This window comes from Lactuca sativa, chromosome 2, assembly GCF_002870075.4.
Source record: "Lactuca sativa cultivar Salinas chromosome 2, Lsat_Salinas_v11, whole genome shotgun sequence".
NCBI classification, from domain to species: domain Eukaryota; kingdom Viridiplantae; phylum Streptophyta; class Magnoliopsida; order Asterales; family Asteraceae; genus Lactuca; species Lactuca sativa.
This window is the reverse complement of record NC_056624.2, coordinates 213,483,001-213,504,124: the sequence shown is the minus strand read 5'-3', so window position 1 is coordinate 213,504,124 and position 21,124 is coordinate 213,483,001. Positions and strand designations below refer to the sequence as shown.

The following is a 21,124-nucleotide window of genomic DNA, read 5'->3' as shown; positions in this document are numbered from 1 at the left end:
TCAACCGTGTATCTATTAGTGTATATTATCTATGTATTTTTTATGTTGTATAGGTAGTCCGCTTAGCCTAGCCCATTTATATTTTAGCAGCCCATTTGTATCTTGTATGTATATATTGTGTGTAATGAAGGGAATACGTTGGATGGGAAAAACATTCAAACCCTAATATGGTATCAAAGTTGTAAAGGGCTCCTACCAAAGCCTTCCCAATACCCTCGACACCCATTGTTTCGCTTATGAAAGTTATGTCTACTTCCCTTCTTTATTCCTCTGTTGCATATTCTCTTCACCTTATTCTCTTATTCTTCTTCTCATTGTGTGTGCCCCTGTTCTATCGTCATTCTTCACCATAACAGGAGAGTCCTCAAACCCTATTGGCGGCAACTCAAAACCATATGCTATCACCAATATACAATCCTTCATTCCTCTTATTCTTGACTTTAATCAACTCAATTAGGATTCATGGCGAGAGTTGTTTCAGACTCAGTGTACCAGCTTTGGAGTTCTCAGACATCTTGAAGGCACATCAAAACCACATAATGACAAAGACACGGAATGGTTTAATATCGATTCTCTTGTCAAACGTGGATATACGGAACCTTAACGCAATCTCTCCTCAACATGGTTACAAAACCCGGATCCACTACCAACTCTTTATGGTTAGATATTGAAGCACTGTTTCGCGACAACAAGGAAGCACACACCATGGAACTAGAGAACAAACTCAGGAAAATGTCCATGGGAGATCGATCAGTCAATGAGTTCTACAAAAAGATGAAAGTCACAGCCGACTTGCTTGGTAACATTGGGAATTTTGCTCCTGAACACACTCTTCTTATGTATTTTCTTAATGGGTTAAACCTAAAATATGACCACCTTGTTGTTTTGATACGCTACAAAGATCCTCTCCCGAATTTACTTCAGGCTCGATCCATCCTCACACTTGAGGAAAGCCGCCTTTCTCGAACCCGTCAAGCCACAACTCATCATTCGGATCACGCCTCGGCTCCTACTGTTATCTATTCAGGCCATCCCTCTCCACCTCAGAATTGCAGCAACAACAATAGAAACAACACTTGCAGCAACCACAACCGCAATGGTAGCCACCGCAATGGCTCCTCTCATCGCCAACCCTCCACCGAGAATCGCCAACTATCGAATTCTTCTTCTTGATCTCAACATCAACCTCTTTTTCCAATTGTAAGTCCACAATCTGCTTGTGTATCAATCAGATCCGTTTGATGGTGTGGAATCTCAATCAAACGGATGATGTCAGATCAAATAGAAGAGAAGGAGAAAAAAAGATGATGAATCTTGTATGTATTGATATGAATGAAGATCCGGATACAAGATTCACACGCACTAACGCACACTCTCTTTTCTCTCTCTAGAACACCTTCAAATACACACACATAAGCTCCTCTATTCTCTTTTGTTCATCAATCTACTCCTCACCCCTAACACCTATATATAGGCTTGGTGAACTGTAGCACCTGTTTCTTGGTACATATTCTGTTATTAATCTTCAATTATTTTAGCATTTTTGGCCTTGGACTCGGTGAGTCGAAGGACTAAATCGCCGAGTAGAAGCGGATTGAGACGCGGATTTTAAGTTGCGGAATCGGCGAGTTGGGTCCCGGACTCGGCGAGTAGCCGCTGTCTGGACAAAAACCCTAATCCAGGGGTTTGCACCCTATTTAAACGACCTTATGCAGCCTCCATTCCCCCCTTTATGCTCCCAAACACTTCTCATAGCAAACCCTAGCCGTTTTTGAGAAAATCTAAGGCTTTTTAGTGATTCTTGTGAGTTTTGACCCCAAGGAAGAAGGAAGAGCATATAAGGATCAAGAGGAGACTGAAGGATTTGAGTTTGGTTCATCAATTGCAGTTTACAGAAGGTATAAAGTCTGAAACTTGCTCATTCATTTGTTAGATCCCTCTTTGAGGTGATTTAGGGCTTTTATAAGCCATTTTTGGTGCGCAACCATGTTTGCAAAGGGGTTTGAGCTTCTGGATCATGTCATTATTGGAGTCACAAGGCAGATTTGGGTTGCTTTTGCACCCAAGGAAGGCCCCATGCAACAAAAGAACCATTTTAGAGCCTTTTAAGCTCAAAAGTCCCATGCATGCATGTAAAGTTTGTAACTTTACGTGCTAGATCGAGTTTAGGGGATTGGATCTATCTTTTGGTCAAGTGTTATACATCAGAAATCAAAGTTTTAAGGAGGGGATGTGACCAACTCGGCGAGTCGATTCCTGGACTCGGTGAGTCCATGAGTTCTGACCCATATCAGTGAGGGTCAAAAGGACCAGTTGAGTGTGGAAAGGTTTTAGGGAGTCCCGGGGAGTGTCCCAACATTCTGAACTAAGCAAATTGTTCTGGAAATTCTTGGTACTCGGTGAGTGCATGAACGGACTCGGTGAGTCGAGGACAAAACGTGTTCATCGGATGAATATTAACTAGACGAGTTGTTCATATAACTCGACGAGTGAAGGGTAGGACATGAGTATCAGTTGATGATGAACTCGACGAGTCGGATGAGGATTCAGTCGATGTTCATTTAGAAGAAAAACTTGCCGAGTCATCGCCTAACTCGACGAGTAGAGACGGGTTTGAGGTCTAATGGAAGGATAGGGACTCGGCGAGTTGGCGAGCCAACTCGGCGAGTCAGGTCAACTAGAAGTGAATTTGACTTTGACTTGGTCAGAGGGGGTAAAATGGTCATTTTACCCTAAGAGTAGATGTTAGTTTCTGACTAAGTGTTTTTTGGGAATTTTAGCCGAAGGATTTTCAGAGCAGTAGCAGTAGCAGTCAGAGGATTCCCGCACAGTTCAGCAACTACTACGAGGTGAGTTACCTTCCAGTAGTGGTGGGTCTACGGCCACAGTGTCGGCCCACCAGTAGGGATCGTATGCTAGATGTTTGTCTTTGTGATATTCATCTGTGTTGTTACTACCTGATATGATATATGCTAGCGTGATATGGTATGTGATAGTGATAGAGTTCAGTTGTTAGGACCGAAGGGTAGGTTAGGCACCCCAGATATGCCTAACAATATGATATGACATGTTTAGTTGCTAGCATGATATGTTACATGAGATAGAGGTAATAGGAGGTGGAAGAGTCCCCGAGATTCGGTTGTTAGGACCGAAGGGTAGGTCGGACACCCCAGATATGTCTGACAATAGATTATGCTATGATATATGTGATAGTAGTAGTAGGGGGTGAAATAGTCCCCGAGGTTCGGTTGTTTGGACCGAAGGGTAGTCAGCACCCCAGAATGGCTCGACATAGGTAGGTCAGCGCCCCAAAATGGCTTGACACGGGTAGGTCAGCACCCCATAATGGCCGTACCGGGTAGGTCGGGCACCCCAGAAATGCCTGGCAGTATGTATGTGATATGATTGTATGGTATGTGGTACGATGGGGGAACTCACTAAGCTTCATGCTTACAGTTTTCAGTTTTGGTTTCAGGTACCTCTTCAACGAAGGGGAAGGATCTGGCGCGGTAGAAGCACATCATACACACACATTTTGGTTATCCGCATAATGAGATGTTCTGGGATTATACTCTGACATTATTATTATTTTCATGTTTTGGGATTTCAAACACGAGATATGTTTTATGAGACGATATGATCAGATGATATTTTACTACAAATGTTTTACAAACCACTTAATTTAATTTAAATTTTTGGGCGTGAAAATTGGGTCATTACAAGTTGGTATCAGAGCCCTGGTTTGAGGGATTCGGAAACACCTTCGGGGGCGTCTGGACTCAAACAGAGGGATTAAAAGATTTTAGAAGAAAATGATTTTCTAAAGAATAAAACAGAAGAGTTTTTAGAAAGAAAAAGTGTGTGATGTGCGCGACCGGCCGAGCTCAAGTAAGTATTCCCCAAAGTACCCATACAAGCTTATGTTACGTTTGTCAGTTTCAGTAGAACAGCATGCTAGAATAGAACTAAGGATCTAGGAGTGATGCCTTATGTGCCTGATTTATGTGCTTCAGCTTCTGAGAGTTGCTTGCTAGAATTGAGTAGACAACAGTAGGATAGCCTGACTAGGTTATGCCTGATAGTATGAACTTAGCATTGTATCCTAGTGCAGTTCCTGTTATGAGGATAGAGTTGCTTGAGATTGTTCCCTTTTGTCCGAATGTTGTTTGCTTTGTGCTATGAGGGTTTTGACTGATGGGAGTTAGCTGTTAGGTGAATGCATTAAAGTCACATGTGATCAGGGTTGAATAATCTCAGAGTGTTGGATTTGACCCTATTGCGTAGCTCTTGTTTGAGTCCTAACCGTTGTAGGGATGAGTCCCTTACTCGAAGGATTATCTGAACCTCGTTGCATGTGATTGTATTTAGGTAATGGCTAACTGGCATTACAAAGAGACCTTCAGCAGCTGAGGACAGGGTTGGGTGGAGTCAAGGAAGTCCTTGAGGAAGGTACAGATAGATGTGGAAGGTAGTATGGGCCCGTACTACTGAAGGTAGAGGATCCGTACCCGAATTGAGGAAGGCTAAGACAAGACCGGGGAACTTGTAATAGATGTGATTCCTTTAGAGGTATCAGTATCACTAATAGTTGTCTGTATGTATTGTAGAATGGTGGTACTACGTCAGAGGCCAACAGTTGGCAGTTCTGGAGAGGGATCGGGTTCGGGATCAGGTTTCAAGCCAGTATATGAGAGGCTACGCAAGTTCATCGCGTCAGAGATCACCAGAGGCATCCTTGAGTCGACCCCCATCATTTTTGGGTCGATCAAGGAAGGGATAGTTGAGCTGATGGAGGACCGCCTCAGGGCGTTCAGGAGTGACATGGCATCTGGCCAGTCAGGATCTCGCACACTGTCCTTTAAGGACTTCAGGGGCAGTGGTGCCCCAGATTTCCATGGGGCGAACGACCCCATTGCTGCCAGACGATGGATTGCGGAAATTGAGTTCGCACAGCTGACCAGCTTCTGCCCCGAGGGGTCGAAGGTGAGATATGCAGCAGGATGTTTACGAGACCAAGCTAGAGATTGGTGGGAGTCCTTCGGTGACTCATTGGGAGCCTCGGCTATTGAGGCTATGACCTGGTCGGACTTTGTGACCAGGTTCAGGGCAGAGTTTGTGCCGGTTGTCGAGCTTCAGCAGCTGGCCAGGGAGTTTTTAGATATGAGGCAGACGACGGAGATTGTGGCGGAGATCACCACCAAGTTCTGGGAGAGGGTGTTGTTAGTGCCCCAATACGCGGGGGATGAGGATCTAAGGAGGACCCGCTACCATCACATGCTACGGGCTGACATCCGAGAGCATGTTAACTTTTCAGCTTGCCCTACCCTGGAGTCCATGATTGCCAGGGCGAGGGAGAAGGAGATCGATCTGTAGCATGTCCGGAAGAGGAAAGTAGAGGAGGGGCAGTTGATTGGGGCTTCGGGTAAGAAGCCCAAGGGATCAGATGGTAGGCCGAAAGGCCAAGGAGAACCAGGCCGCTGCAGGAAATGCGGCAGGCCACATGAGGGGGCATGTAGACTGGGATCGTCGGGCTGCTACAAGTGCGGCAAGACGGGGCATTTCAGCAGGGATTATACTGCCCCTGCACCGGTTGTTTAGACGTCTGAGTTGTTGTGTTTCCACTGTAACCAGAGGGGCCACAAGAAGGCCAATTGCCCCCAGTTGACAGTAGCATCAGCGCCAATGAAGGCACCAGCTCCAGCGACCCTGCGGATCACTGATGGTCGGCAGGGCAAGGCAGAGGCTCCAGCGGTGAGGACCCGGGCATTCCAGTTGACTACCGAGAAGGCATGCGCTGCACCCAATGTGGTGACAGGTATGACTTCTTATTTATGCTGTTATGATATGCTGTTGTGATTTTGATATGTTATGTATGTGCTCTGTTTAGGATCGTTCCATGTGAACGGTATCCCAGTTCAGGTATTGTTTGATTCGGGTGCTACCCGATCGTTTGTTTCTCTCACGCTCAGCAAGAGATTTTCCGAGTCTTTAGGCATGTTGGATTTCCCTCTAGACGTAGAGATTGCAGATGACCGTTCAGTGCGAGCATCGACGGTGTTCCTGATGGGTTTTGAGCATTCTAACACTTCCTAAGTGTACATGCAACCCTAATAACCTTGGATCTATGTTTGTCTAATTATCATGCAAAGTTGAATTCCAAGGTTATATTCCTATCTAGCATACATGGGGAACAATTTTAACTTGAATCATAGATAGAATAACTTACCTTGTTGTTGCTTATGTTCCTTGAAACCTTGTGAGCCTAGCACCCCAAGTGTGATGCCTCAAATGCTTCACACAACACCAAATGCTCTTGGAAAGACTCTTGAGATAACACACTTCACAAAAATCGGCCAAGCCCTCTTGTTTCCTTAGTAGTAGTAGTAGTAGTAGTGCCGATTTTGGTGGAGAATATGCTTCTTATATAGTGTTGACACATCTAGGGTTACACCATGTAAACCCTAATGTGTCATGACTCTTCATTTCCATGACCCATGGGTTTGTAACTCCCATGGAGCATCCATGGAGCATCCTATGGGTAGAACCCAACTTGATAATCCATGGAGCCTCTTAGCCCACTATACAAGATATGGATGATTTACACAATCAACCCATATATTTAATTAGTTATCCTTTGATCACTTAATTAATTCCAAATTAATTCTTTGATCAACTAATCAAATAATATTATTAATATATTAGAACTTATAATATATTAATAATCTCCACGTGTTATTTCTCTCATTTAGTCTATCCAATTGCATGGTGCCATGCAACCCAAATGGACCATGCCGGGTCGGGTCAAGTACAAGCCCGAAATAGTTATGGACTTAGACACCTTATCCAACAGTCTCCCACTTGGATAAGTCTAATAACTATATCTCTAGTACTTCAGGAACCGACCGGCAATCGTAGCTCTTTACAAGGTTTCTCGAAACTTGAGAAGATGATGGTACGCCATTTAAGATAAGTGATCATATAATCCTCCGTTCTAGATATCAGCCGGACAAATACATGGAACATTGTCTTACTTCTTGTCCAGCATTTGTTTCCCGATTTCCGATTTGTTTGACATAGAACTTAATTGAACACATCAACTTAGTTCTGACCGGGCCCGGTACATGGGTCAAAACAAAATCATCGAGGGGCCCAGATATCAGCTTCTAATCCAAGAAGGAACAGATAAACTTCGACTCATATGTTTGTTCTACCACTCATTGAATTACACACAAAAGTACGTTTTATAACATCGAGTTACCAATGCGGTTTTGTACAGTCAATGCATAACCAACTTGTAAGTAACAAATCATATCTCTAGGTTTGAAGACTTATATGATATTACCGTCTCACGATCACTCGAGATAGAATTCCATGAAGTGATTCCAGTGAGCGTGGGTTGAGTCCAATGCTCAGAACTTATGAGCACTCATGATTGTTGTAGCCTTGTCCAACACCTTGGACCTCTACAACCCATCATGACAGTCTTGATTCATACCTACTTCCGACATATGACCGACTGTGGAGGTTTGAATAATATGTTACTCCAAACAAAATTATTCTGGAAGTCAAAACATGCAAAAGAAATATAGTAAACGATTGACAAGAGATAGCAACACTTTACTCATAAATAAAACACCTTTTATTCATCATCAAATGTCAATTACACTTTACAAATTTCTGAGTTATCTAACTACTAAAACTTATATCATCCTTCAGCCCTATGCTCCGAGCATGCTGGAGATGCTTAACCCTACTCAGTCCCTTCGTGAGGGGATCTGCTGGGTTCTCATCCGATGATACCCTCTTTGCCACGAGGAGTCCTTCTTCGATCCGATGTCTAATGAAATGGTATTTTCTGTCGATGTGACTGGATCTCCCATGATCCCTTGGTTCCTTGGCTAAGGCAACAGCACTTTCACTATCACAGAAAATTTCCATTGGCTCTTTAATAGCTGGTACAACTCCAAGGTCTCCAATGAAGTTCTTCAGCCATATCGCTTCCTTTGCTGCTTCACTAGCTGCAATATACTCTGATTCACAAGTAGAATCAGCCACTGTCTCTTGCTTGGAACTCTTCCAAGAAATTGCTCCTCCGTTTAGGGTAAAGACCCAGCCCGACTGAGAGCGGAAATTATCCCTATCAGTCTGGAAGCTAGCATCACTATACCCTACAACTCTCAAGTTATCACTCCCACCGAGGGTAAGGACCCAGTCCTTAGTCCTCCGTAGGTACTTGAGGATATTCTTTACCGCAGTCCAGTGTGCCTTGCCAGGGTTCGCCTGATACCTGCTAACCATGCTCAAGGCAAAAGCTACATCGGGTCGAGTACACGTCATAGCATACATGATCGATCCTACAGCCGAAGCATAAGGTGTTCGACTCATTTCTGCTATCTCAGCCTCAGTGCTAGGGCTTTGTGTCTTACTCAACCTGGTGTTACTCTGGATGGGTAACTCTCCTTTCTTGGAGTCCTGCATGTTGAATCTCTTCAGCACCTTATCCAAGTAGGTACTCTGACTAAGTCCAATTAGTCTTTTACTCCGATCTCTCAAGATTCTTATCCCTAGAATATAGGCAGCTTCACCAAGGTCCTTCATAGCGAAACACTTCCCAAGCCAGGACTTTACTTCCTGCAGGGTTGGAATGTCGTTTCCTATGAGCAGTATGTCATCCACATACAATACCAAGAAGCTAACTATACTCCCACTAGCCTTGACATACACACAAGATTCATCTTCACTCCTAGAAAAGCCAAATTCCTTGACCTTTTCATCAAAGCAAAGATTCCATCTGCGAGGTGCTTGCTTCAATCCATAAATGGATTTCTCAAGCTTACACACTCTATTAGGGTACTCGTTGCTGACAAAACCCTTTGGCTGACTCATGTAAACATCTTCAGCCAACTTCCCATTAAGGAAAGCGGTTTTGACATCCATCTGCCATATTTCATAATCATGAAACGCAGCTATGGCTAACAGAACCCGAATAGACTTAATCTTGGCTACCGGAGAAAAGGTCTCATCATAGTCCACTCCAGGAATTTGAGAGAAGCCCTTTGCAACCAGTCTAGCCTTATAAGTGTGTACTTTACCATCCATGTCGGTCTTCTTCTTGAAGACCCATTTGCACCCTACTGTCTTACGACCTGGTACATTTTCAACCAAGTTCCAAACTTGATTGTCATACATGGATTGTATCTCGCTATCCATAGCCTCTTTCCATTTAGCAGACTCGGGGCCTGCCATGGCTTCCTCGTAGCTGTTAGGGTCATCTTGACTTACTAGTGTCTCATCACTAATAAGTGTCTCACCTTCTGCAGTAATATGGAAACCATAGTAATGCTCAGGTGCACTCCTAACTCTCGTGGAACGTCTCAGAGGTACAGATTTGTCAATTTGCTCAACAGGAGTTTCCTCCTCAAGTTGAGGGCTAGAGTTTGAAGTTCCTTCACCGCTTGATTCTTGAATTTCTTCAAGATCAATTTGCCTCCCACTGTCTCCTTGGCTTATAAACTCTCTTTCTCGAAAGACTCCTCTTCTTGCTACAAAGACCACATTGTCACTAGGTCTGTAGAAGAGGTAACCAAAGGAATGTTGTGGGTAGCCGATGAAAATACACCTCTCGCTTCGAGGTTCGAGCTTATCATGAGTCTCGCGTCTCACGAAAGCCTCGCAACCCCAAATCTTGATGTGGTCTAGTTTAGGTACTTTACCAGTCCACATCTCGTGAGGAGTTTTGGCAACTTTCTTTGTAGGGACTAGATTGAGGATATGGGCGGCAGTCTCTAAGGCATACCCCCAGAATGAGATTGGTAGCGTAGCTCGACTCATCATGGAACGAACCATATCCAACAAGGTTCGATTACGCCTCTCAGCCACACCATTCAACTGGGGTGTCCTGGGAGGTGTCAATTGTGAGACTATCCCACATTCCCTTAGATAGTCGAGGAACTCTGAACTAAGATACTCACCACCACGATCGGATCGAAGCATCTTAATGTTCCTGCCCAATTGATTCTCGACTTCCTGTTTAAATTCCTTAAACCTCTCGAAAGTCTCTGACTTATGCTTGATCAAGTAGACATATCCATATCTACTATAATCATCAGTAAAAGTCAAATAATAACGATTAGCATCCCTTGTGGCATGTTTGAATGGTCCACACACATCCGTGTGTATAAGGTCCAACAAACCTTCACCCCTCTCACATGAACCTGTGAAGGGTGACTTTGTCATTTTTCCAAGTAAGCATGATTCGCAACTATCATCTGACTTTAGGTCAAATGACTCCAAGACTCCATCTCTTTGGAGTTGGCCTATGCGTTTCTTGCTTATATGTCCAAGACAACAATGCCATAATGATGCTTTATCCAAGTTATTATTAGTAGAATCAATACACAAAACATTATTTCCCAAGTTATCTACAACAGATACAGCTTCATACACACCATCACAAGGTAATGCTTTAAAATAAAAGACATTATTATAGAAAACTTCTATAGAACCAACTTCATTATTAAATGAAAAGGTAAACCCTTGTTTGTACAAAGCATGAAAGGAAATAATATTTCTTGCCATTCCTGGCGAATAACAACACTTATTCAAATCTAAACTAAACCCACTACTTAGCGATAAAGTATAAACTCCAATCTTGGTAACAGGTATAACTTTCCTATTCCCCATGATCAAGTTTATCCTTCCTTGCTCCACATTCTCACTTCTTCTTAGTCCCTGCAAGTCACAACAAATGTGAATACCACACCCGGTATCAAGGATCCAAGAATTAGAATGGGGTGAGTTATTAGAAATGATAGTGTAAATACCTGCATGGTTGGGTTTAACTTTCCCATCCTTCACATCTTGCTGGTATTTTGGGCAGTTCCGCTTCCAATGAGCTTTTTCATGGCAATAGAAGCATTCAGCCTCTTTTGGGTCAGAAGAAGGAGTAACGAAACCTTTCTTGGTTCTACTTGAAGAAGAGCCATCAAGGGTCCGAACCTTGGTACCCTTAGAAGAGCTCTTTCTCTTCCTCCCTCGATTCTTCCCGATTGCCAAAACCGGAGTAGAGTTTTGAGTAGGAGTGATAGCAACCGACTTCCCCTTAAGACCTGTTTCTGCGGTCTTGAGAAGTCCCTGAAGTTTGCTGAGGGTGACTTCTTCCTTGTTCATGTGATATGTCATGCGGAATTGATCATAGCACGATGGTAAGGAATGCAAAATAATATCTATTGCAAGATCCTCCGGGAAGTTCACATTAAGCTTCAGCAAACGATCCACATACCTTTGCATTTTCTGCATGTGGCTCGTGACGGATTCCCCGTCCTTCATCATGGTTGTTATCATGGAGCAGATGATCTCATACCTCTCTTGTCTTGCACTTTGATGGTATCTTTCCATCAAATCTTGGTGCATGTCATAAGGGTAGAAATCTTCATAAGACTTTTGGAGTTCCGCTGTCATCGTGGCCGTCATGATGCAAGCCACTTTCGTAGCATCCCTTTCATGCGCCCGAAATTCAGCGATCTCCTGAGGAGTTGCAGTGGACTCATTAATCTCCTTAAGCTCCTTGTCAAGGACATATTCTTTGTCCTCGTAGCGGGTAATCATCCTGATGTTTCTGATCCACTCATTAAAGTTGGATCCATCAAAGGTGACTTTCCCACACAAGTTCATAAGGGAAAAGGAGCCATTAGGATTAGAGCCAGAAGCATTATTGAAAGACATCTGAAGGAAAGAGGACAAGATTAGTTTAGATATAAGAGAGTCCTTAATAAAACACCCAAATGTAATATTAAGGCTAGGATCCAATCACAATATAATATAACTTAGAAGAGGTATGCCGTAATCTAAGCTATATCATATTTGAAAGGTAGGTGAATGACGATTCACCAATTTCCACCACGAAAACCGCAATATTTTACTATTAGGTTTTTTGAATGGTTCTTAGAAATTCCTAGATTCTTTGAGATTCAATGAACTTTTCAAAGGCATGTTTCAATCTCGAGTGTGCCCTCCAAGTTTTGTGACTGGGATACCGAGGATCACAAAACGAGGTGTGAAGTAACCATGCAAATCACTTGGTACCCTTAAAGTTTATCACTCAATCGATGTGCCGGTTAACCACACACGCTCCATCGATACTATAATAAACCCTAAGTCACCCTTTACCTACCTTGTTAAGTCCAAGTTAGTGTGCCGGTTAACCACACACGCTCCACCAACGACTTAATCAAAGTGTAAAGTGTAATTTCATGGAATAGCACCTTATTCACATTTTTCCTAAAGTAACTAAGATTGGGAATTTAATAAAACATTTAGTTACTTTATAATATTCATCATACTTTGAATGAGAATTAATAAGTCCTTGTCTTACCCGTTCGGCTAACGACCCTCCACCGATCAAGCAAGCGGTGGGTGAGAGTGGACACCCATTAAGTCACCATTTTATAGGCAACAACCTTATACCCACCTTATAGACCGGCTTCGTGAATGAGGCGTACTAGCGGTAAGACGACTTTGTTCTTATACATATATATATATATATATATAATTATTAAATCATAATAATATAAGTATAAGGGTTGAATTTTAACTTTTAAAATTCTAGGGGTTGGAACTAAAGTTTTAACTTAACTTTACTTGTTCCAAAACTTGAGGGCAAGTTTTGTAAACTTTCAAAACTTTTCATTTCTTGTAACTTATGAGTTTAATAGAGTAATAAAATGAGAACTTTTCATTTTTCTAACTCTTGTGTTCTTTTAATGGTTTTTTTTTTTAATCCAAGAGACTTTTGGTTTTCCATAACTTGAGGACAAGTTATGGACTCCATTAAAACACATTATGATCATGAATTAATCTACCACATAGGTTACAAATAATTCCTATGATCATCTAAACATCATAAGAACAAGAACATGAATATGAACACTTTCAAGAATCAAAATCACATTTAATCTTTGTAATTTTGATAACTAGTTGTTGTAAATGAGTTAGAAAAGACATTACACCTTCTAAAATAAGTTTTCAAGTACCAAAACATTTTAGGGTAATGATTCTAATCCATTTCCAGCAACACAAGTCGAAATTCTGCACTCTGTCGACCCTACTCGCCGAGTGCATAAACCTACTCGCCGAGTAGGTTGAAGATACACGTGAACTCGTCGAGTCCTCCCCATGGACTCGCCGAGTCCATCAGTCAGACAACAAGATTTTCGACTTTCTTCAACTTTTAAGCACAAATAACAAACAAACAAGCCTAGGCTCTGATACCACTGATGGGTTTTGAGCATTCTAACACTTCCTAAGTGTACATGCAACCCTAATAACCTTGGATCTATGTTTGTCTAATTATCATGCAAAGTTGAATTCCAAGGTTATATTCCTATCTAGCATACATGGGGAACAATTTTAACTTGAATCATAGATAGAATAACTTACCTTGTTGTTGCTTATGTTCCTTGAAACCTTGTGAGCCTAGCACCCCAAGTGTGATGCCTCAAATGCTTCACACAACACCAAATGCTCTTGGAAAGACTCTTGAGATAACACACTTCACAAAAATCGGCCAAGCCCTCTTGTTTCCTTAGTAGTAGTAGTAGTAGTAGTGCCGATTTTGGTGGAGAATATGCTTCTTATATAGTGTTGACACATCTAGGGTTACACCATGTAAACCCTAATGTGTCATGACTCTTCATTTCCATGACCCATGGGTTTGTAACTCCCATGGAGCATCCATGGAGCATCCTATGGGTAGAACCCAACTTGATAATCCATGGAGCCTCTTAGCCCACTATACAAGATATGGATGATTTACACAATCAACCCATATATTTAATTAGTTATCCTTTGATCACTTAATTAATTCCAAATTAATTCTTTGATCAACTAATCAAATAATATTATTAATATATTAGAACTTATAATATATTAATAATCTCCACGTGTTATTTCTCTCATTTAGTCTATCCAATTGCATGGTGCCATGCAACCCAAATGGACCATGCCGGGTCGGGTCAAGTACAAGCCCGAAATAGTTATGGACTTAGACACCTTATCCAACAGTTCCGAGATTGTGTGCTGAGGTTATTTGAGGAGCGTTATCTGGTGGATCTGGTTCCCATACCTTTGCGGGGGAACACAGTTATTATCGGTATGGATTGGCTAAGCCCCAATGGGGCAGTGATCGACTGCGCGCTGCAGTTGGTGCGGATCAGGACCCCAAGTGGGGGAGAGCTGGTGATTCGGGGTGAGAGGCCACAGCAAGGACCAGCCCTATTGTCAGCAGCGAGAGCTAGGCGTTACCTCCAGCAGGGTTGCGCAGGTTATGTCGCGTATGTTATGGATACCCGGGAGGCGGGTAGAGTGATGGTGGGCAAGGTGCCCGTCGTACGAGAGTTCGCGGACGTATTCCCCGAGGAGCTGCCTGGGATACCTCCGGAGCGCCAGGTGGAGTTCAGGATCGACCTAGTCCTTAGTGCGGCTCCGATAGCCAAGGCACCCTATCGGTTGGCTCCTCCCGAGATGCAGGAGTTGTCTACGCAGCTTCTAGAGCTACTAGACAAGGGATTTATCAGGCCAAGTAGTTCGCCTTGGGGAGGCCCGATTCTGTTAGTGAAGAAGAAGGACAGGCCGCATCGTATGTGTATAGACTAAAGGGAGCTGAATAAGGTAATGGTGAATAACCGTTAACCCACTCCCGAGGATTGATGACCTTTTTGACCAGTTACAGGGAGCATCTTCATTCTCCAAGATTGATCTGCGTTCAGGATATCATCATATGAGGGTCAGAGAGGAGGATGTGCAGAAGACTGCATTTCAGACGCGCTATGGCCACTACGAGTTTGTGGTGATGCCCTTCGGGCTCACCAATGCTCCTGCCGCGTTCATGGACCTCATGAACTGCGTGTGTAGACCGATGTTAGACTGGTCAGTGATAATGTTTATTGATGATATCTTGGTTTATTCCAAGAGGCATGAGGAGCACGAGGAGCACCTACGGGAGGTGCTGGAGACTTTGAGGAGGGAGAGCTTGTATGCCAAGTTCTCCAAATGTGAGTTTTGGTTGCGCGTGTAACGTCCCAAAATTCAAGACTAAAAATTTCTTTTAATAAAACATTACGTTAAGCAAATTCATCATTTCAAAACATAAACAAAGTATTAGTTTCCAAAATACATATTCGTTATCAGAGTAAGCATTCCCAGGCTGTCTAAACTATGGTGTGTGCCATGCGATCACCCCAAGCTCTTCCCTCCGCTACCGGAAGTACCTGAATCCAAAACTGAAAATCGTAAGCACGAAGCTTAGTGAGTTCCCCACCCTACCACATACTGCACATACTGGGCCACACCCGCTATCCTGGGCCTCGCCCCCTACCTCGGGCCTCGCCCGCTACAACGGCCCCGCTGCTCCAGGCCCCGCCTGGCTTCGAGCCCCACTCGGATACAGATATGTTTCACTTAGGCCTCGCTGTCACAGGGCCTCTCCCACTAACATACAAAAGCACATAAACATATCACATTACATCGCGTAAGCTAAACACATACTAACAGCTCATATCCTAAGGCCTCGCCTATCTCTGGGCACCGCCCTTGTCCTGCTACTGATGAGTCATGGAGCCCCATCCAAACTCCTGCTGATAGTGAGGTACGAGCCCAGCCCACCCTCACTCCTTCCCTAACTTGGGCCTCGCCCCTGATCTGCTGCTACTGAGATGTGGAACACCATCCACACTCTGCTATTAGTGAGATATGGGTCCACACCCACACTCACCTCCCTACCAGGCACATACAAGTATCACACAGACAACAAGTATAAACTATCACATAAACCATTCCTTGGGTACCCGCCCTCTATCATTGGACCTCGTCCCGAATATCATACTAGCATACTGGGCCTAGGGCTAACCCCCGGGTCTTCTACTCATAACTACATGGGCCGGCATTGTGGCCGTAGACCCATTCATACAAAGGGAAACTCACCTGCACTGGCTGAACTGGCTGATGAACCCACTAGCTGCTGCCCGGAAACTCTCTGAACTCCTGCTCCACTCGCTCCCCGAGCTACCAATATCAATACAACACTGAGTCAAACTGACCCCTAACAGACAACCAAGTCAACTCTGGTCAAAGTCAACCTTCCAGGTCAACCATACTCGCCGAGTCCACTTACTGACTCGCCGAGTTCTTATGCTCAAAGTCCTTCCAATTGCGACTTGACTCGCCGAGTCTACTGATTCCCGATTCTTGGCCTGTCCAACTCACTGAGTCCTTGCTCGACTCGCTGACTCGAGTCTTAACTCGAGGGGTTTGGGACTACGCGACCTGACTCGTCGAGTCCAAGAGCAGACTCGCCGAGCACGAGGCAATCTTCATCCAACTCGCCGAGTTGTTCATCCAACTCGTCGAGTTCATGACCATCTTCATCCAACTCGACGAGCTGTTCATCCCACTCGTCGAGTTCCTCCTCATCTTCAAGCTACTCGCCGAGTCCACTCGAAGGACTCGCTGAGTCCATTCAGATCTACATACATGCAGAGGACTTCTGAGTCATGCATGGACTCCAAACTATAGATCTACCCTTCCCAAGCATATTCCCCACGTAAAGTTGCTAACTTTATGTGTAGAGATGGAGATCTAGGCAAAAAGCACCATAAACTAGGGTTTAAGGCCATGGGGCATCAAAATCAACTCAATGGCTGATACTTTATGCTTCTCCAGTCCATAACACACTTGGATCTGAAGTAGCAACTCCAGATCCGGCTCCTAACTCGAAATAATAACATTATGGCTAAAAGCCCCAACAACCACACATAGGTCTAGGTGCAAAAAGGGTCCAGGAATTAGTTTATACCTCCAAAAGCTCAGAAATGTCTTCCCAATCCCGGATCTACAGCTCCCTTCTTGCACTCTCAAGATTCTTCCTCTTCCTCCAAGCTTAATGCACTCTTGAAGGCAATAAATGGCTCAAACAATGGATATGACGGCTAGGGTTTGGTATCCAGGGCTAAAGAGGTAGTAAGGAACCCTAGGAAGAAGATTAAGACGTTTATATAGGTTCCAAATCCCGAAGTTAGGGTTTTCCACGCACAGACCAGACTCGCCGAGTCACCTTGGCCGACTCGCCGAGTCGGTCACTTACTCCTCGACCCGGATACTGCTCTGACTCGCCGAGTTCCTCCTTGAACTCGCCGAGTCGCCCCTTAACATTAAGGTTTTCTTTCCTTTCTTGGCCTTCAAAACTTTGGGTGTTACAGCGCGAGGTGCAGTTTCTTGGGCACCTTGTCAACCAGAACGGGATTTCGGTAGACCCGGCCAAGGTGGAGGCCGTGATGAGATGGGAGGTTCTGAAGTTTCCATCTGAGATTCAGAGTTTCCTGGGATTAGCAAGCTATTATCGGAGATTCATCTAGTATTTCTCCAAGATAGCCGTACCATTGACCAGGCTAACAAGGAAGGCCATGGTCTTTCGTTGGTGGCCGGAGTAGCAGGCAGCGTTCGAGACACTGAGACAGAGATTGTGCGAGGCGCCAATCTTAGCCCTGCCAGAGGGCATGGAGGATTTTTTTGTGTACTGCGATGCATCCATTTCAGGTTTGGGCGCGGTGTTGATGCAGAGAGGGCATGTCATCGCCTACGCGTCGAGGCAGCTGAAGCCTCACAAGGCGAATTACCCGACGCATGACTTGGAGCTGGGGGATGTTGTGTTCGCCCTCAAGATTTGGCATCATTACGTCTATGGGGTTCGTTGTACCATTTACACGGACCATAAGAGTTTGAGGTACCTCTTGGATCAGTCGAATCTAAACATGAGGCAGCGTCGGTGGATGGATGTGGTAAAGGATTACGATTGCGAGATCCTTTATCACCCGGGTAAGGCCAATGTGGTGGCCGATGCGCTTAGCCGTAAGGCAGCACCGATTAGGGATATCTGCATGCGGATGACAGTGGTGACTCCGCTATTGGAGCGGATTCGGGAGGCCCAACAGGAGGACATGAAGGAGGAACATCGGAAGAGCGAGCGCATAGTGGGTCAGGTTTCCTTCTTCGACTATGACAGCAGGGGATTATTGACATTACACCATAGGGTGTGGGTGCCATACCTCGGAGGCGTGCACCAGATCTTGATGGAGGAATCGCACAAATCCCGATTCTCCATTCATCCCGGAGCGACGAAGATGTATAGGGATCTTCGCCTGGACTATTGGTGGCCCTGAATGAAGCGGGATGTGGCATGGTACGTGGAGCGGTGGTTGACCTGCAGGAAGGTCAAGGCTGAGCATCAGAGACCTCACGGCAAGATGCAGCCGTTAGATATCCCACTGTGGAAATGGGAGGATATTATGGTGGATTTTATCACCAAGCTTCCCAGGACCATGCGGGGAGTGGATTCGATATGGGTCATCGTGGATCGATTGACCAAGAACGCCCATTTTATCCCCATTCAGGAGAGCATCTCAGCCGAGAAATTGGCCGATATCTATATCAGAGAGGTGGTGGCCCGGCACGGAGTGCCAGTTTCGGTGATTTCGGATAGGGATGTGCGGTTCACATCCAGGTTTTGGAAGAAATTTCACGACGAGTTGGGTACTCGTCTGCATTTCAACACCGCCTTTCACCCGCAGACGAATGGACAGAGCGAGTGGACCATCCAGACTCTGGAGGACATGCTGCGGGCATGTGTTTTAGACTTCGGAGGTTGCTGGGATACCTACCTTCTGTTGGCGGAGTTCTCATATAATAATAGCTATCATGCGAGCATCGACCGTCCTCCCTTCGAGATGTTGTATGGAAGGAGGTGCAGGACCCCGATATGCTGGGGAGAGGTTGGCCAGAGGCTCATGGGGAGCACCGAAATAGTTCTCAAGACGACAGAGAAGATTCAGCAGGTCCGGAGCAGGCTTCAGACTACTCAGAGTCGGTAGAAAAGTTATGCCGATAAGCGTCGATCCGACCTGGAGTTCTAGGTCGGAGATATGGCTCTCCTAAAAGTGTCGCCTTGGAAGGGCCTCATTCAATTTAGGAAGCGGGGCAAGTTGGGCCCAAGGTATATTGGACCGTTCAAGGTTGTAGCCTGGGTGGGCAAGGTGGCATATAGGCTGGATTTGTCAGCCGAACTCAGTCAGATACACAACACTTTCCATGTTTCTCAACTGCAAAAGTGCCTGGTGGACGACTCAGCAGTGGTACCCTTGGAGGACATTCAGGTTGATGGTAGCCTGAATTATATCGAGCAGCCTGTAGCGATCCTTGACCGGAAGTCGAAGGATCTGAGGAACAAAAGAGTAGAACTCGTGAAGGTGCAATGGCAGCACCGGAAGGGGTCGGAGTGGACTTGGGAGTCGGTGGATGAGATGATGGAGCACTACCCCGAGTTGTTTCAGGATCGAGCAGCAGACTTCGAGGATGAAGTCTAAAATAAGTGGGGTAGATTTGTAGCACCTGGTTCTTGGTACGTATTCTGTTATTAAATCTTCAATTATTTTTGCATTTTTGGCCTTGGACTCGGCAAGTCGAAGGACTGACTCGCCGAGTAGAAGCGGGTTGAGATGCGGAGTTTAAGTTGCAGACTCGGCGAGTCGGGTCCCGGACTCGGCGAGTAGCCGATGTCTGGATGAAAACCCTAATCCAGGGGTTTGCACGCTATTTAAACGACCTTATGTAGCCTCCATTCCCCCCTTTATGCTCCCAAACACTTCTCATAGCAAACCCTAGCCATTTTTGAGAAAATGTAAGGCTTTTGAGTGATTCTTGTGAGTTTTGACCTCAAGGAAGAAGGAAGAGCATAGAAGGATCAAGAGGAGACTGAAGGATTCGAGTTTGGTTCATCAATTGCAGTCTACAGAAGGTATATAAAGTCTGAAACTTGCTCATTCATTTGTTAGATCCCTCTTTGAGGTGATTTAGGGCTTTTATAAGCCATTTTTGGTGGCCAACCATGTTTGCAAACATGGTTGGGGGTTTGAGCTTCTGGATCATGTCATTATTGGAGTCACAAGGCAGATTTGGGTTGCTTTTGCACCCAAGGAAGGCCCCATGCAACAAAAGAACCATTTTAGAGCCTTTTAAGCTCAAAAGTCCCATGCATGCACGTAAAGTTTGTAACTTTACGTGCTAGATCGAGTTTAGGGGCTTGGATCTATCTTTTGGTCAAGTGTTGTACATCAGAAATCGAAGTTTTAAGGAGGGGATGTGACCAACTTGGCGAGTCCATTCCTGGACTCGGCGAGTCCAGGGGTTCTGTCCAATATCAGTGAGGGTCAAAAGGATGAGTGTGGAAAGGTTTCAGGGAGTCCCGGGGAGTGTCCCAACATTCTAAACTAAGCAAATTGTTCTGGAAATTCTTGGTACTCGGCGAGTGCATAAACGGACTCGGCGAGTCCAAGGCAATCTTCATAGAACTCGACGAGTTGTTCATCAACTCGGCAAGTCGAGGACAAAACGTGTTCATCCGATGAAGATTAACTCGGCGAGTCAAGGGTAGGACCTGAGTATCAGTTGATGATGAACTCGACAAGTTGTTCATACAACTCGGCGAGTCGGATGAGGATTCAGTCGATGTTCATTTAAAAGGAAAACTCGTTGAGTCATCGCCTAACTCGACGAGTAGAGACGGGTTTGAGGTCTAACGGAAAGATAGAGACTCGGCGAGTTGGCGAGCCAACTCGGCGAGTCAGGTCAACTAGAAGTGACTTTGACTTTGACTTGGTCAGAGGGGGTAAAATGGCCATTTTACCTTAAGAGTAGATGTCAGTTTCTGACTAATTTTTTTGTGGGAATTTTCACCGGAGGATTTTCGGAGCAGCAGCAGTAGCAGTCAGAGGATTCCCGAACAGTTCAACAACTACTACGAGGTGAGTTACCTTCCAGTAGCGGTGGGTCTACAGCCACAATGCCGGCCCACCAGTAGGGATCGTATGCTAGATGTTTGTCTTTGTGATATTCATCTGTGTTGTTACTACCTGATATGATATATGCTAGCGTGATATGGTATGTGATAGTGATAGAGTTCGGTTGTTAGGACCGAAGGGTAGGTTAGGCACCCCAGATATGCCTAACAGTATGATATGACATGTTTAGCTGCTAGCATGATATGTTACATGAGATAGAGGTAGTAGGAGGGGGAAGA

General features: G+C 44.8%; 1 protein-coding gene across 1 annotated transcript; it reads left to right on the top strand.

Annotated features, from left to right (window-relative positions):
• The first annotated feature begins 621 nt into the window (after positions 1–621).
• Positions 622–1,173, top strand: LOC111912215 (uncharacterized). Its single transcript, XM_023907938.1, has one exon. It carries the CDS (start codon positions 622–624, stop codon positions 1,171–1,173), a length of 552 nt encoding a protein of 183 aa, XP_023763706.1.
• The last annotated feature ends 19,951 nt before the right edge of the window (positions 1,174–21,124 follow it).

Bases quoted from the DNA above. Each gene is read 5' to 3' on its own strand.
- LOC111912215 (XM_023907938.1), top strand. From the start codon at position 622: ATGGTTACAAAACCCGGATCCACTACCAACTCTTTATGGTTAGATATT.